The 17692-nt window shown below is 42.5% G+C and overlaps 1 protein-coding gene across 6 annotated transcripts in view; it reads right to left on the minus strand.

Annotated features, from left to right (window-relative positions):
• Nucleotides 1-17692, minus strand: part of tmem117 (transmembrane protein 117) — a 557403-nt gene that overhangs the window by 375515 nt on the left and 164196 nt on the right. For all 6 annotated transcript variants that reach the window (XM_048548382.2, XM_048548381.2, XM_059652566.1 and 3 more), the window contains one exon: nt 4721-4820. In XM_048548382.2, coding sequence (XP_048404339.1) covers nt 4721-4820 — 100 coding nt within the window. The remainder of the gene's footprint in view (nt 1-4720; nt 4821-17692) is intronic.

The raw sequence follows: 17692 nt of genomic DNA on the forward strand, positions 1-17692 counted from the left end.
TGGAGTTGTCATGGAGATGTTTCCACTAGTAGGAGAGAATAGGACCCAAGAGCTCAGCCTCAAAGTGAAGGGACAATCCTATAGAATGGATGTGAAGTGGGGATTTCTTCGGTTGGAGGGAGGTGAATCTGCGGAACTCATTGCCACAGAAAGTTGTGGAGGCCAAGTCATTGAGTGTATTTAAGACCGAGATAGATAGGTTCTTAATTTATAAGGAGATCAAGGATTACACGAGAAGGCATGAGAAGGGGGTTGAGAAACATATCAGATGTAATCAAATAGTGGAGTAGCCTCAATGGGCCAGTGGGCTAATTCTGCTTCTATGGGGAATGTAACCTCCAGATTAAACTCACCACCAGCCATGCATCTCCAACAAGAGAGTAGCCCTATGGTGACTTTATCTTTACCTAACGAACACACAAATCGGGTCCACAACTGTTGTGAAGCAGAACCAACTGGTGGAAACTGTAAGGCATAGTTATTTTCTGACCCAATTTACAAAGATTGCGAGCTGAAATTATGAATCATTTTCAATTTGGATTTCCTGTTCTTAAACAGTGGTGTATTCTTTAGATCGAGATGAGAGGCAGCATATTAAGTGTTAAATGAAAGGTCATCATCTTGAAGTGTGAACTCAGTTTCTCTCCTTACAAATGCTTCCTTACCTATCAGATGGTTCTAGTTTTTCTTAAATATATTCACGTAAAGGCAGCATCACTGCTTAGGCCAGCATTTATTGCCCGGAGGACAGTTAAGAATCAACCACATGGCTGTGGGTCTGCAGCCACATGTAGGCTAGACCAGGTAAGGATGGCCATTTCTTTCCCTAAGACATTAATGAAACAGATTGATTTTAATAACAATCCACAATGGATTCCATAAGACACAAGACCATAAGACATAGGAGTGGAAGTAAGGCCATTCAGCCCATCAAGTCCACTCCGCCATTTAATCATGGCTGATGGGCATTTCAACTCCACTTCCCTGCACTCTCCCCGTAGCCCTTGATTCCTTGTGAGATCAAGAATTTATCGATCTCTGCCTTGAAGGCATCCAACGTCCTGGCCTCCGCTGCAGTCCATGGCAATGAATTCCACAGGCCCACCACTCTCTGGCTGAAGAAATGTCTCCTCATTTCCGTTTTAAATTGACCCCCTCTAATTCTAAGGCTGTGCCCACGGGTCCTAGTCTCCCCGCCTAACGGAAACAACTTCCCAGCGTCCACCCCTTCTAAGCCATACATTATCTATTAGATCTCCCCTCAACCTTCTAAACTCTAATGAGTACAATCCCAGGATCCTTAGCCATTCATCATACGTTAAACCTACCATTCCAGGGATCATCCGTGTGAATCTCCGCTGGACACGCTCCAGGGCTAGTATGTCCTTCCTGAGGTGTGGGGCCCAAAATTGGACACAGTATTCTAAATGGGGCCTAACTAGAGCTTTATAAAGCCTCAGAAGCACATCGCTGCTTTCATATTCCATTTTATATTCATGGTCAACATTATTAATTCCAGATTTTTCGTGAATTCAAATTCAACCATCTGCTGTGGCAGGATTCAAACCTTGATCCCCAGAACATTAATTGGGTCTCTGGGTTAACAGTCCAGCCATAATGCCACTAAGCTGTTACCTCCCCTGTTTCTGTTTTTATTTCAGCATTAAATGTCAAACATAATAATTTTTTTTGTTTAGTCCAACCCCTAATTAAGCAGAGAAATTGCTTGTTGGCAAAAACAATTTATTTGAATGTTAACCATATGCAGTTTGGTGGATCATTGGAGAGGATTGATCTCTTGAATACTGGGCCATTCAGAAAGGTATGGAAAAAGTGTTAAACCTCAACCTAATATGTGGAATAACAAAAAAAAACCTGCAAATATTCAGGAGGTCTGTGGAACATATTGCAAAAATGGAAAAAATAGGTTCTACTTTAAATAAATTATGTAGTAAGTGGGTGCAGCCATGATGTAGGGCTGAATTTTCCCAGCTGCCGAATGATGTGAGCAAGAACAAGTCTGCAGAGAAAATATGGCAAGATCAGAAAAATTAGATTTTTGAGTCTAAAAAACAAGTCTGATTCTGCAACCAACATTTGGACAGCGAGATCAGAATCTCACCAGTCTGCGGATAGAAATTTGCATGTTATCAGGACCTATCTCACCTCACTGACGTGGATTTTTCGACTGTCCTATGCACTAGGGAGAAACTAGGCGGTGCCAGTTCCAGGCGTGAAAGTTGGAGTGGGGTACTTAGCAGCTTCAGTTCATCACATGTTCCTCTGGCTCAGGACTTTGGCCAGTAGACCCCAACATCCCAGTTAGCAAACAACTGCACCAAACTCTCCTCCTCCTCACCACCATCACCACCACTCATGGAAATTGGCACTGGGCACGGACCAGCCTCATTACATTTCACAGCACAACTCCAACTCACTTAGAATACAGTGATAACAAGGTGTGGAGCTGGATGAACACAGCAGGCCAGGCAGCATCAGAGGAGCAGGAAGGCTGACGTTTCGGACCTGGACCCTCCTCTGATGCTGCTTGGCCTGCTGTGCTCATCTTGGTAGCTCAGATTCTCCAGCATCTGCAGTTCCTACCACCACTTAGAATACAGTTCTCCAATTCAATACTACGCTTCAGAGCACACTAACATCGACATTGTAATGCTGCTGCTAGGCTACTTTGCATACAGAAACACGTACCAATCTCATGCATTGGACCACTCAGGGCTCCTTGTTTACTTCAGTACTCAATGGTTTTGCATCTCCATGGATGCTCACAACATGTGTCATGTCTTGTCTTATCTTATCTTTTTGCACTTATTTGCTGTCTCAGTCAGAACTTCAAAGGCTCATAAATGTTCAGATATGAAGCTTGCCACAATTGTCAGCAATGAATAATCAAAGGAGAGGGACATGTTGCTTTTTGGTATTCTGCTATGTCAATGTCACAACTACACCACATCCTAGCAGCTTAGAGTCATGGTGCTGTACATACTTCAGATAAATAACCATATCTCAATGTTTAGGAGGACCAGACGTTAGTTGGGCAAGGGGGCTATATGGTACCATCACAGTCAATCAAGGGCTTGTTAAATTCCAGTCTCAGGGGTTAGCCATGGTCAGTCAAGTAGTCACAGGCCTCACAGTCAAAGAACAAAGAACAAAGAAAATTACAGCACAGGAAGAGGCCCTTCTCCCCTCAAGCCTGCACCGACATTCTGCCCATCACAACTAAACCACCCCCCTACCCTTCCGGGGACCGTACCCCTCTATTCCCATCCTGTTCATACATGTGTCAAGATGCCCTTTAAAAGTCACTACAGTATCTGCTTCCACTGCCTCCCCCAGCAGCGAGTTCCAGGCACCCACCACCCTCCGTGTAAAAAAACTTGCCTCGTGCGTCACCTTTAAACCCTGTCCCTCGCATCACGGCCCCTGGTAACTGACTCTTCCACCCTGGGAAAAAGCTTCTGACAGTCCACTCTGTCCATGTCCTTCATAATCTTGTAGACCTCTACCAGGACCCCCCTCAACCTCCATCATTCCAGTGACAACAGCCCATGTTTCTCCAACCTCTCCTCACAGCTAATGCCCTCCACACCAGGCAACATCCTGGTAAATCTTTTCTGTACCCTCTCCAAAACTACCACATCCTTCTGGTAGTGTGGCAACCAGAATTGAACACAATATTCCAAATGCGGCCTAACTAAGGTTCGATAAAGCTGCAACATTACCTGCCAATGTTTAAACTTGATGAAGGCAAGCATGCCATATGCTTTGTTGACTACATTCTCCAACTGTGTTGCCATTTTCAGAGACCTGCGTAACTGTACACCCAGATCCCTCTGCCCATCAGTACTCTTAAGGGTTCTGCATTTTGCTGTATATTTTCCATCTGGATTGAGACCTTCCAAAATGCATTACCTCAAATTTTTCCAGATTAAACTCCATCTGCCATCTCTCTGCCCAAGTCACCAACCAATCTATATCATGCTGTAAGGTTTGCTGGTCCTCATCACTATCCGCAATTCCACCAAATGTTGTGTCATGGCACTGTGCAGGGCCTGAGTCCAGGGGCTTGGGGCTATTTTTCCTGCAATGAGGCAAAGGAAGTCCATGCAAGAACAGCATGTGAGATGCGACAGCAGGACAGGTGTTGAGGTGCCCCAACTGAGTGAGTGGCACGCACAGGGGCCAGGATGGCTTAGTAATGTTGAAGTGAGGTGAGTTCGATTGATTTAATGGATATCATGTGTTCTCTGCAGAACTCAGAACTCTGAGGAAGGGTGACTGGACCCAATGTTTTTTTCTTTCACAGATGCTGCCAAACCTGCTCAGCTTTTCCAGCAATTTCTGTTTTGTTTCCTTGTTTACAGCATCTGCAGTTCTTTCATTTTTTATTTTTAAGTAAAAAAAGCACTCAATATTCTGAATGTTTTTATCTTCAGATAATGACCCAGATTTTGGGGTTTCCCGTTTGTCAGAAATCAACAGATGACCCCCTCCGAAGCCATATGTCAGGACTTCACGGAAGCCTTGGTGTGCCAATATTTGCAGGAATTGACTGCAAAGCTTGAATTTAGAACCACAATTCTTTTTAATATGTCAGCCGATTTTTAAAAAGAATGCTACAATCTAACAGAAGAATTAAAGTCATAAAACGTTGCACCTTTAGTTAAACATCAATCAGAAAATAAAAGACTATTCTCACCATCCAGGCAGTGACAAAATCTCCCAACCAGGTTCCAACTGCTGCTAGCTTCATGAAGGTTTCATTTCTCATGCCCATGTATTTGTTAATGAAATAAGAACTGCGAAAGAAATGCAGATTATTAGTTTTATAACAAGAGAATAAACTTAAGGTACACACCAGCCGGTGCTTCTCCCCTCCACAGAACACTGGCTTATCACATGCCTCTTAGAACATATGATTCTACTCTTTATCAATAGTTTATTTGAAATGGGTCTTTTTAAATTTAATTACTAACAATTCAAAACCAACTGCTAAGGTATCTGTTATAATGCTTCAATATCGTCATTCACTTAATGAACTGGTTAATTCCATTTCTAAAGACAGTCATCTAGCACCGCGATTCATCATGGGTCATTACTAACCCCTGGCTATTCATATGATAGGGTGGTGATCAGCAAAAAGAAAAAGCCAGTAAATTTATGAACAATCTACACATACATATAGTGCAGTTCACAAACTTGGCATATCTCAAAGTGACAACTAATGCAATTGGAAATGCAGGAAAGTTTTCCAAAATGGACTGGACTTAAACCACCCAGTTGTTCAAAGAGCCCGAAGGATACAGGGTTAATGCCTGGGAGATCCCAAATTCATAATGAAACAAAAATGCATTGGAGCAGATCTTTTGAACACATAATAAAACTGCATAGTTCTGGCAGCTAGTTGCATTATGCATGTGAATGAGTTGTCAGGCTTACTACATGGGTAGAGCAAAATAAAAGAGTGGAAGTGAATCAAGTATTATGGCTAACGCAATCCAAGACAAGACAGAAATCACCATAATGCTCTCATTCATGACCCTGATTAAACCTCATCGAGAATACTATGCTCAACACTGGTCTCTTTGTATGGTGATGACATTAATGCAAAATATCAAAGCCCTGGAAAAGAATAACAGAAGAGCCATGAAATTAATACTGCATTTTAAAACCTTTAATTATCAGAATAAGGGTGACAGTTGGGTCTTTTTACTTTAGAAGAGTGTAGATTTAGGGGTAAATGATTCAAGTGATGCATTTAAAATGCTGAAAGAATTAGGTGGTGTCTGTATGAATGCATTATTTTAATTAGATAGGCTAGGAAGATGGAGAAATAACATTTTATTTCTGTGTATTAATTCCTATCTGTATATAAAGATTAGAGAACAATCTTCTTCAGCTGCTATTAAGCTTTTCGAAATGGTTTGTAATACATCTAAAGAGTAGGCTACATACATCTTTCCTGCTAACATTGCAGCAGGTTACATGCTAAACTGCAGGTCAACAGCAGACTTCACTGAATTTTCTGTGCATCCGAGGGACAGATTTAATTTCAGACAGCCATCTCTCCCTATTAGACAAGTAGCGGTCATCCTTAAACATATCAAAGTAATTTATAGATACCACCAGGATTGAGATAAATAATTGGCATTATCCTCATTGCTTATTTTGATATTATGTTGTTCAGCTTGAAGACACACTTACATGAAAACATTATTACATATCTAGCCAACTGGAAAAGTGCTTAGTATTCCCTCTTCCACAGACATTTCAACTGCTGAACTTTGTTGAAACGGCAAGGGTCTCGTGTGAGATTGCCCCTTTTGCCTACAGGAAGCTTTGGTTAGTCATCTGTACAGCTTAGAATCCATTGGAGACACATCGTCATTCCAACACACCTTTCAGAATAGTTAAAGGATTGTCAGGACATAAGTCTATTCTCTGCTTTCCTCGTGCTTACATGTTCTCTACAACTGGATGAACATATTGAGTGTGCTGTTGATCTTGCTAAATGCCTAAATGAGCTGATTTTTCTCAGTTGCGTTTTCTCTGCACTTCACTTGTGCTTAGAGAATGATATAAATAAACGCATCATTTCCTATGAACGCATTAAAAGAGATACTTGCTCACCCTAATGCTCATTAAGGACACAGCAAGTGATGAGAGCAAATGTATGTAGACAATGACCAAAAATTGTCACATTTGTTATCCAAGTATTTTGTTTGCAGTCTCGAGCCCAAATAATAAACAATAAAATGATTCTTAGAGTCATATGAGCCAAGAAGCGTTGAATAATTTAGGATGACTCTGCTTGGTTGGAATGAAACCACATTGGTTTGAGAGGGAGCTCAGTGTTGTCAAAAGGAGTTACTTGAAATATTTTCTGTCTTTCTGCTCTAGCACCAGCTGTCTTCCTTGTGTTCCAGGATGAGATTCATAACTGTTTAAATATTAAAACTCAAGGCAATAATGAGTTGATTAGTTTGTGCTTGATGAATAAAATCTTGATGTGAAAGCTTCTTTTTGGGTGCCAGTCTCTTTTAAAATACTGCAGATGCCTTTAGAATGCATTATTAAACAACTGAGTAAGAGATGTCCGATAAATCATAATATATCAATAAAGTGTTCATTGTTAAATTCCTGATGCAGCCTTCATTAATGGAAATGTAAGATGTACAATGACTGATTTCTTCCACTACCCTAAAATAACCATCTTGAGGACAGTGGGGATTTATATCTGCATTAACTCAGAACTGCAGTAACTTGGATTCAATCCAGCCTGTGAAAATGATCCGATGGGAGTTGTTCTTTCTGTGTAATTATGATCAATAATTCTTGTGACTTAGATGCACATCTAAAACTGCATCCTTGAAGATGTGCCTAAACTGCAAAACAGAAAGGCATATTTTCAGATGCACTGGCACTGGTTCAATTAAATTGACAAGAAAAATAACCACAACAGTAAAAAGCATTTCCTAAACTTGAAGGTTCGGATGTATATCTGTGTGTATAATCAAACTCACTTCAAATTACCAAGAATCATTATTCAGTCTTCAGTCAGGGACTGATTGAATTCTAATTTGAGTTCCTGTCCTGATTACATGGAGTGGGGAAAAAAAAGAATAAAACAAATACGAAGCAGTTGATTAAACCAGTATTTAAGTGTTTTCACAAATTTCTCTTAAATGCTAGTTTGTTAGAAAATTTGGATTCAGCATGATAAATTATAAAATTCAGGGAATTCTGATCCTGGATGCAAAAACACAACCTGCCAGTGCATGAGCTCCAAAAGGGAACAGGAACTTGTTGCAAATGCGTAATCCTCTTTCAAACAATTCAACCTGCCACAGTTCAGAACAGCAAAGTCCTCGCCAAGCACAAACAAGGTATTCCTTGAAAGTGGAATATCAGAAAACGCCAAGTCTGCTGTAAATTAAACCAGGTATATTCATAACAGCTAAATCTGTTTTACAAGACTGGAATGCTCATGCAGAACAATGCGAGCATTAAAAGGACGAGTGATATAGATAATTAATAAAAATCATTTCATCAAAACAATCACTGCAGTGGGAAGGAGTAAAGGTAAACAGGACCTCAGTGAGAGGAGACTCGATAGTTAGGGGGACAGACAGGAGATTTTGTGGCCACAAACAGGAATCCAGGATGGTGCATTGCTTCCTGAGTGCCAGGGTCCGGGATGTCTCAGGAGGCTGCAGAATGTTCTCCCGGGGAGGCTGAGCAGCCAAAAGTCATTGTGCACACTGGCACAAATGACACAAGTAGAAATAGGGATGGGCTTCTGCGGAGTGATTATAGAGAGCTAGGAAAAAAGAAGTTAAAAGCCAGGACCCCAATGGTGGGAATCTCTGGATTACTTCCCGTGTCACGTGCTAGTGAGGGGAGGAACAGGGGGCATTTGGTCGATGAAGGTGTGGCTGAAGGATTGGTGCAGGGGGCAGGGATTCAGATTCCTGGATCATTGGGTTCCTCCCTGGGGCAGAGGTAACCTGTACAAGAGGGACGGGGTTGCACCTGACCTGGAGGGGGGCCAATAACCTGGCGGGCAGATTTGCGGGCTCCACAAGGGAGGATTTAAACTAGATTGGCAGGAGGATGGGATCCTCAACAGCAGGGGGCAAGTGTGAGACTGTAAGGAGATACAGTAACCAGAAATAGCAAGTTGAAGGGACAGGTCAGGCTGGAACAGGACAGGGAGCAAGGAATGTCTCTTGGATCAAATTGTATTGATTTCAATGCAAGAGGGCTGACAGGTAAGGCTGATGAACTCAGTGGGGAACGGGTATGAGAGACTGGCATGTTCTAGCCATTACAGAAACATGGATAAGGCAGGGACAGGGCTGCTAGCTTAATGTGTCAGGGTGCAGGCACTTCAAGCAGGGCAGGGGTGGAGGAAAGAGTGGAGGTGGATTCACATTTTTTGACTGGGGGAGTATCACAGCAGTAATCAGAGATGAAATAACTGAAGGATCATCCAGTGATGCTTTATGAGTGGAGCTAAGAAATAAGGAGGGAATAGGGACATGCTTAGTGTCATACTATAGGCCACCCCCAAACAGTCAACAGGAATTAGAGGAATAAAATATGCAGGGAGATTGCAGAGACTTGCAGGAGAAATAGACTTGTCACAATGGGGGATTTTAATTTTTCTAACATAGACTGGGGCGGGCATAGTGTTAAGGGCTTAGATGGGCTGGAATTTGTTAAAAAAAGGTCAGGGAAGTTTCCTCAAGCAGCATGTAGAGGTCCCTACTCAGGAAGGGGCAAAACTGGGCCTACTTTTGGGAAATAGGGCAGGAGCCAATTGGATACAAAATTAGCTTGACAGGAGGAGACAGACTGTATTGGTAGAGGTATGACCAGCGGTGATCAGAAAATCTGGTTAGCACAGACAAGTTGGGCCAAGCAGCCGGTTTCCCATGCTCTATGACTCTGTATCTCTATGACAGGTGACTGAGGCGAGAATGGGGGAGCACTTTGTGACCAGTGACCATAGTTGAGGGACAAAACTGGCCCATGGGTTCAAGTTCTAAAATTAGGGTGAATTTTGATAGAATTAGACAGGAGCCTGCAGAGGTTGATTGGAGCAGTTTGTTTCCAGGCAAAGGGACCTCTGGCAAGTGGGAGGCCTTTAAAAGTGTGATAGCTGGAGTTCAAGTTCTATATGTTCCTGTGAGGGTGAAGGGCAATAGGAATAGGGAACCCTGGATGGCAAGCGATATTGAGGCTTTGACCAGAAAAAGGGAGGAGGCATGGCGCAGATACAGGCAGCTGAGATCAAGGGAATCCTTAGAAAATAGAACAGTAGAGCACAGTACAGAACCTTCGACCCATGGATGTTGTGCCAAACCTTTACCTTAAACCTAAGGTCTATCTAACCTCCACCCCTACCTTATACTATCATCCATATGCCTATCTAGTAGCTACTTAAATGCACCTAATGAGGCCGATTCCACTACCCTCTCCAGCAATGCATTTCACGCCCCGACCACTCTCTGAGTAAAGAACCTATCTCTGATGTCTCCTCAATATCTATCTCCACTCACTTTAAAACTATGCCCCCTCGTAAAAGCTACCTCCACCCCAGGACAAAGTCTCTGGCTGTCTACTCTATCTATACCTCTGATCATTTTGTACACCTCTATCAAGTCACCTCTCATCCTTCATCGTTCTAAAGAGAAAAGCCCTAGCTCTCTCAACTTTTCCTCATAAGACCTTCCCTCCATTCCAGGCAACATCCTGGTAAATCTCCTCTGCACCTTTTCCAACACTTCCACATCTTTCCTGTAATGAGGTGACCAGAACTGGACACAATACTCCAGATGTGGCTGAACCAGGCTTTTGTACAGCTGGAACATAACTTCACGGCTCTTGAACTCAATCCCTCTATTAATGAAAGCTAACACACCATACACCTTCTTAACAACTATACCCACCTGGGTGGCAGCTCTCAGGGAACTGTGAACATGAACCCCAAGATCCCTCTGCTCCTCCACACTGCCAAGAATCTTTCCGTTAACCCTGTATTCTGCTTTCAAGTTTGCCCTTCCAAAATGAATCACCTCACACCTTTCAGGATTAAACTCCATCTGCCACTTCTCAGCCCAGCTCTGCATTCTATCAAAGTCCCTCTGTAACCTAGAACAGCCCTCCGCATTGTCCACAATGTGACTCACCTTCATATCATGCGCGAACTTGCTAATCCATCCTACCACTCCTTCATCCAAATCATTTACAAAAATCACAAATAGAAGAGGATCCAGAACAGAATTGTTAAGGCGGCGGATGATGTGTTAGCTTTCATTACTAGAGAGATTGAGTTCAAGAGCCGTGAAGTTATGCTCCAGCGAAACAAACGCCTGGTTCAGCCACATCTGGAACATTGTGTCCAGTTCTGGTCACCTCATCATTCGTAAATGAGCATCATGTTGAATATTTTCCGTCCACTACCACCCTTTGTCTTCTAAGGGTCAGCCAATTCTGAATCCAATCTGCCACATTTCCTCCTATTCCATGCCTCCTTACCTTCTGCATGAGCCTACCATGGGGAACCTTATCAAACGCCTTACTTAAATCCATGTATACACATTCACTGCTCCACCTTCATCCATGTGTTTGGTCACCTCTTCAAAGAATTTAATAAGGTTTGTGAGGCATAATCTATCCCTCACAAATCCATGCTGAATATCACGAATCAAACTGTGCCTTTCCAAGTGATCACAACTCCTATCTCTCAGAGCTCTTTCCAATAATTTGCCCACCACTGACATATAATTTCCAGGGTTATTACTGTTCCTTTTTTGAACAAGGGAATGACATTTGCCTCTTTCCAATTTTCCGGCACTATACCCAAGGACAGTGAGGACAAAAAGATCATCGCCAAAGGCCCTGCAATCTCATCCCTCGCTTCTCTTAGAATCTTTGGATAAATCCCATCAGGCCTGGGGGACTTACCTATCTTCAACTTCCTCAGAATACGTAGGACATCTTCCTTATTAACATTGACCCCCTCTAGCCTACCAGCCTGTTTCACACTGTCCTCCTCTACGACTAGGTCCCTCTCAGTTGTGGATACTGAAAAAAAATGTACTCATTAAGGACCTCTCTCTGTGCACAAATTCCCTTTACAATCCTTGATCAGCCCTACCCTTTCTCTGGTCATTCTCTTGTTCTGCACATATGTGTAAAAAGCCTTGGAGTTTTCCTTGATCCGATCTGCCAAGATTTTCTCAGCCCCCTTATAGCTCTCCTAAGCCTTTTCTTCAGCTCCTTCCGGGCCAACGTGTATCCCTCTACAGCCTTTTCCATTCCTCTTTTCCTAAACCTTACATATACCTTGGAGGTAGAGCGGGGTTACAGGAGTTACTGAAGGAGGAATTCAGAGAGTGAAAGGGGGGCATGAGATAGCTTTGGCTAAGATGATTAGATTAGATTAGATTCCCTACAGTGTGAAAACAGGCCCTTTGGCCCAACAAGTCCACACCGCCCCTTGCAGCATCCCACCCACACCCATCTCCCCATAACCCACAAACACCCCTGAACACTACAGGCAATTTAGCATTAGGGTGAATCCAAACAGATTCTTTAAGTATATTAAAGGAAAACAAATAACTAGAGAGACAATAGGACCCCTTGTGGACCACAGTGGATATGAACGTGAGGAACTGCAGGAGATGGATGAGGTTCTAACTGAGTATTTCTCCTCTGTGTTTACCATGGAGAAAGACCATGAAGACTAGGGAACTTGGCGAAGTTAGTAGCGATACCTTGAGGACAGTACAGGTGGTGCTGGATGTAGCAGAATGTAGCAGTAGTAGAAGGTACATAAATCCCCTGGTCCTAATCAGATATATCTAAGAACCCTGCAGGAGGCTAGAGAAGAAATTAAAGGCACCTCTGGCTGTGATATTTGCATCATTGTTAGCCACGGGTGAGATCCCAGTAGACTAGTGGGTAACAAATGTTGTGCCGTTATTCCAGAAGGGCTGCAAAGAAAATCCTGGGAATTACAGAGCAGTAAACTTAACGTCTGTCATTAGGTAAATAACTTAAGAAGGTTCTGAGGGACAAGACATACGTGCATTTCGAACGAACATTAGGAGTAGTCAACATGGGTTTGAGTGTGGGTGATTGTGTCTCACAAATTTGTTAGAGTTCGTGGATGAAGTGACCAGGAAGGTTGAAGAAGGCAGGGCAGTAGACCTAGTCTACACTTCAGTAAGGTTCCACATGGTAGGCTGCTCCAGAAGGTTACATCACATGGAATCCAGGGAGAGCTGGCAAATTGGATACACAAGTGGCTTGATGGTCGGCAGCAGAGAGTAATAGTGGAAGGATGTTTGTCAGATTGGAGGCCTGTGACTGGTGGTGTGCCCCAGGGGGCAGTGCTGGGCCTATTACTATTTGTTATCTGTATCGATGATTTGGATGAGAATGTACAAGGCATAATAAGTAAGTTTATGGATGACACTAAAATAGACAGTATCATGGACAATGAAGATTATCAGAAATTGCAGCTGGATCTTGATCAGCTGGGGAAGTGGTCTGAGAAATTTCAAATGGGTCTTAATATAGGTAAGCGTGACCTGGAAAATCAAATCCAGGTAGGAGTATCATGGTGAATGGTAGGGCCTTAAGGACCATGGTGGAACAGAAGAAACTTGGCGTTCAGGTGCACGGCTCTCTGAAAGTGGAGTCACAGGTAGACAGGACAGTGACGGCGGCTTTCGGCACGCTGGCCTTCATCAGTCAGGGCACTGAGTGTAGAAGTTGGAAAGTTATGGTGCAGTTGTACTGGACACTGGTGAGGCCACACTTGGAGTATTGTGTTTGGTTTTGGTCACCGTGCTATAGGAAGGATGTTATTAAACTGGAAAGAGTGCAGAAGAAATTTACAAGGATGTTGTCAGGACTCAAGGGACTGAGTTTTCGGGAGGGGTTGGACAAGCTCGAATTTTTTTTTTCCTTTAGGATGTGGGAGACTGAGGGGATCTTATAGAAGCGTATAGGATCATGAGAGGCATGGATAGGACGAATTCACTCAGATGTTTTTATCCCACGGCTGGGGAAAATCGAGGACTGGGGAGGCGTCAGTTTAAGCTAAAAGGGGAAAGAATATATGGGAACTTGAGAGACTTTTTTTTAAACGGAGGAGGGTACACATATGGAATGGGCTGCCAGCAGGAGTGGTTGAGGCGGATACATTAACATTTAAAAAACATTTTGATGAATACATGGATAGGAAAAGTATTGAAGGGTATGGGCTAAGTACAAGTAAATGGAGCAGTTTGGGCTGAAGGGGCTTGTCTCCATGCTGTTTGACTCTCTCCAGCATATTTTTCAACTGGTGTTATTTCTTAGAAATGCTTAAGGAACCACTTTGTTTGCTTTAAAAAATTAGCTCCAATATTGAGAAAACTATAAATTTTTTTAAAGATTAAAAAAACTATATGATGCAGACAAGTAATGTCAGTTTAAAAAATGGCTAAGGAGGAGAACCATGCCGCATCTTGATCAACTGGTGAGAGTACGACTCTCGGTGCTTAGTGAGACAAGATTTGATTTGATTTAATATTGTTACATACTGAGATACACATTTTTTGTGCACTAACCAGCAAAATCATACATTACGGAAGTACATCAGGGTAATAGAACAGAATACAGAATATAGCATTACAGCGACAGAGAAGGTGCAGATAGAGATCACCTCTAATATGAGAGATTCATTCATAAGTCTGATAACAGCAGGAAAGAAGCTGTTCTTAAATCTATTGGCGTGTGTTTTCAAACTTTTGTATCTTCTGCCCAATAGAAGAGGATAGAAAAGCACATAACCAGGGTGGGAGTAATCTTGGATAATGGGAACTGCAGATGCTGGAGAATCCGAGATATCAAAGTGTGGAGCTGGACGGACACAGCAGGCCCAGCAGCATCTCAGGAGCTCAAAAGCTGACGTTTCGGGCCTAGACCCTTCATCAGAGGCTCTGCTGTGTTCATGCAGCTTCACACTTTGTTATCTGGGAGTGGCTTTTGATTGTGTTGGTCACTTTCCCAAGGCAGAGGGAAGTGTCGGCAGAGTCAATAGAAGGAAGAGGTAACAAGGTGTGGAGCTGGATGAACACAGCGGGCCAAGCAGCATCAGAGGAGCAGGAAAGCTGACTTTTTAGGTCTGGGACCTTCTTCAGAAAAGATTTTTTTTTCCCTGAAGAAGGGTCCAGATCCGGAACGTCAGCTTTCCTGCTCCTCTGATGCTGTTTGGCCCGCTGTGTTCATCCAACTCTACACCTTGTTATCACAGGAATTCTGGGAATAGGTCATACCAGACTTGAAACATTAACTCTTTCTGTCTCCACAGATGTTACCAGACCTGTTGAGTTTCCTCAGCATTCTCCGTGTTTGTTTCAGATTTCAAGAATCTGTAATATTTTGTGTTTATTTCCATAAGTTGTCAATAACAAGCCACTTAAAGTCCTCAATGCCAGCAAGGCAGGAAGACTGAGCTTTGGCCTTCCTGACAAGGAGGAATCTGGGCAAGGTCAGAATGTAGTGGGGTTCTGGTCCACCATCATCATATCTCATTTAAGCTCCCGCACCACTTACAGAGCCATTTTCTCCAGGCTCAAAATAGCGTGTCCCAAGGTTAAAGACGTGAAAGAATCAAGAATATTTCCAATTCTGAACACAATGAAGATAAAACATTCACCATCTACAACATTTTCCAAAGAATTAAACTATGTCTCTTGATCATGATCCATCAAAGTGTTCAGAATTGTAAAGGTTCAATTCCTTTGCTGCATTATGGTACCCATGATTTAAAGCTGGAATATAGCAAAGGATGCTTGAATAGGCAGATTGAGTTTAATATATTCTTCAGTGTCCCCTTTTGGATACTGCTCATTGTTTGGGTAGTTTTCAGAGAACAGTCATTTATGTTACTTCTTTTCAGAACCTTGTTTTTGTCAAGCGATGAGTTATCCAGGAGATATTTGCGTTGATATGGTTATAAACTCGGCATACTGACAATGGGCAGCAATATGCAAAAAAAAAGTCACCAAACGAAAAAAAAATCAACTTTACTGTTAGAGCGTGGTACAAAATGTTATTAAATAACGACTGGCAGAAGTTAACTGACGATGAAGAACCTTATTCTCACCATACAGTATTTCATTCCTGATTCAAAAAGGAACTATAAAGTAAACGGTATCATTAATCTTCATTGTTCTGGAGGAATGATTTCTCTTTCGAATATCCTTGTAACACTAGGCTACACATACTTTTCCACCATTACTGGTTTCCTTTTTATGGTATTGCAGTTTCAGTTGAACTCAGCCAACCGGTGTTACAAAGGGCAGAGTAAACAATTCACCTAAAGCCTGTTCCACCATTCAGTTGGATCTTCTCTTTAAAATTCATGTGGGTGGATGGTGTCGCTGGCTGGGTAAGCATAAATTGCTCATCACTAGTTGTCTTCAAGGAGGTGGTAGTGAGCTGCCATTTTGAATCACTGCAATCCACTTGTTGTAGATAGCCATTAGGAGGGGAGTTTCAGGATTTTGATGCAGGGATTTATTTCCAAGTCAGGGTGGGGAGTGGCTCGGAGGGAATCTTGCGAGGGGTAGTGTTCCCATGTAATCTGCTGCCCCTGTTTTTCTAGGTGGTAGAGGTCATGAGCTTGGAAGATGTTGTCCAAAGAGCTTTGGCAAATTTCTGTCATGGCTAATTTGTTCATCAACTCCATTCAGCTGTCCTCTCTCTGTAAGCCTGATCTCATACCGAATAAAAATGTCAACCCCTTAGAGATTAAAAATTCTAAGTGACCAAAACCACAATTTCTTGATTTTCTCTACCCTATGAAAATGTGCCTTCTGACTTCATTTCTGATGAAGGGTCGAGGCCCAAAACATCAGCTTTTGTGCTCCTGAGATGCTGCTGGGCCTGCTGTGTTCATCCAGCTCTACACTTTGTTGTCTCGGATTCTCCAGCATCTGCAGTTCCCATTATCCCTCATTTCTAATTGGCCAGGATTTAATTTTAAGGTTGCGCCCTCTTATTCTGCATTCCCCATCAGAAGAAATATTTTTATTGCATGCTGTTTCCTGATCATTTCAAATGCATTAGTTCATCTCTCAGCACTTTATAATCAAAAGGGATATTGGCCATGTTTATTCAACTTATCCTCATATCTTAAGTATTGGCATCATTTCAGTGTAATTGGGCTATGGATCTCCCTCAGTCTAGGCTATTGTAAGGCTATATCCAGAAATTAGACCATTGGGTAATGACAATTTTGAATTTTTGCTACAAAAGAAAACTTGCATCATATAACCAGTGAGCATCTCAAGGCAGAGCGCAACCAGTAACATGTTTTTGAAATGTAGTCAGGTTGTAATGTAGGAAACAAGTCAGGTGCTCTGGACACAGGAGGCTCCACAAAGAACACTGTCATATTGACCAGATCATGTTTTTTTGGTGATGGTAATGGAGGGATGGCTATTGCTCAGACACTGAGATTAACTCTTCTCCAAAATTGTGCATTGAATCTTTTGCAATCACTCATGGGGGACGGGTAGTGCCTCAGTTTAATGGTTCATCTAAATGATGGCAACCCCATGCGTGCAGCTTTCCCTCAGTAATGCAGGGGAGAATCAGCTTTGATTTGTGCACTGAGTTCCTGGAAGATGACTTGAAAACAACTCCCTGATTCAGAAGCACGAGCGTTAGCGACTACCAACTACACAGCTGACAGTTTAGAACTTTCAAGTGTGACTTCAAAAGGGTCCTCAAGCACTGTCCTTTACACGGCTGTGGACCAAATGTTGGAAGGTGGGATCAGGTGGGTGTATCTTTTCCTTAGCCAACGCAGATACAATGGATCAGGGTGACCTCGTTCTCTGCCATAAACCTTCTACAACTGTAAGAGTCAAATTTGATGACACTGACTGTAGTCACAAACACTAAGTTTTACAGCAACACATCAGGATGAATGCAGCACATGTAACTCAGAAATAAGTAAATTCAGTAGGAATCTAATACTTGAAGTGAAGGCAGGAAAAACTGGTGGAAGGCATACTGCGTCCAATTGGTGTTCTGAAGTGAGGCATTCTTTGATTTTCACTAGGCTCCATTGTAACATGTATACATTTAAGATACCCAT

Source organism: Stegostoma tigrinum, chromosome 18, assembly GCF_030684315.1.
Source record: "Stegostoma tigrinum isolate sSteTig4 chromosome 18, sSteTig4.hap1, whole genome shotgun sequence".
Lineage (NCBI taxonomy): Eukaryota > Metazoa > Chordata > Chondrichthyes > Orectolobiformes > Stegostomatidae > Stegostoma > Stegostoma tigrinum.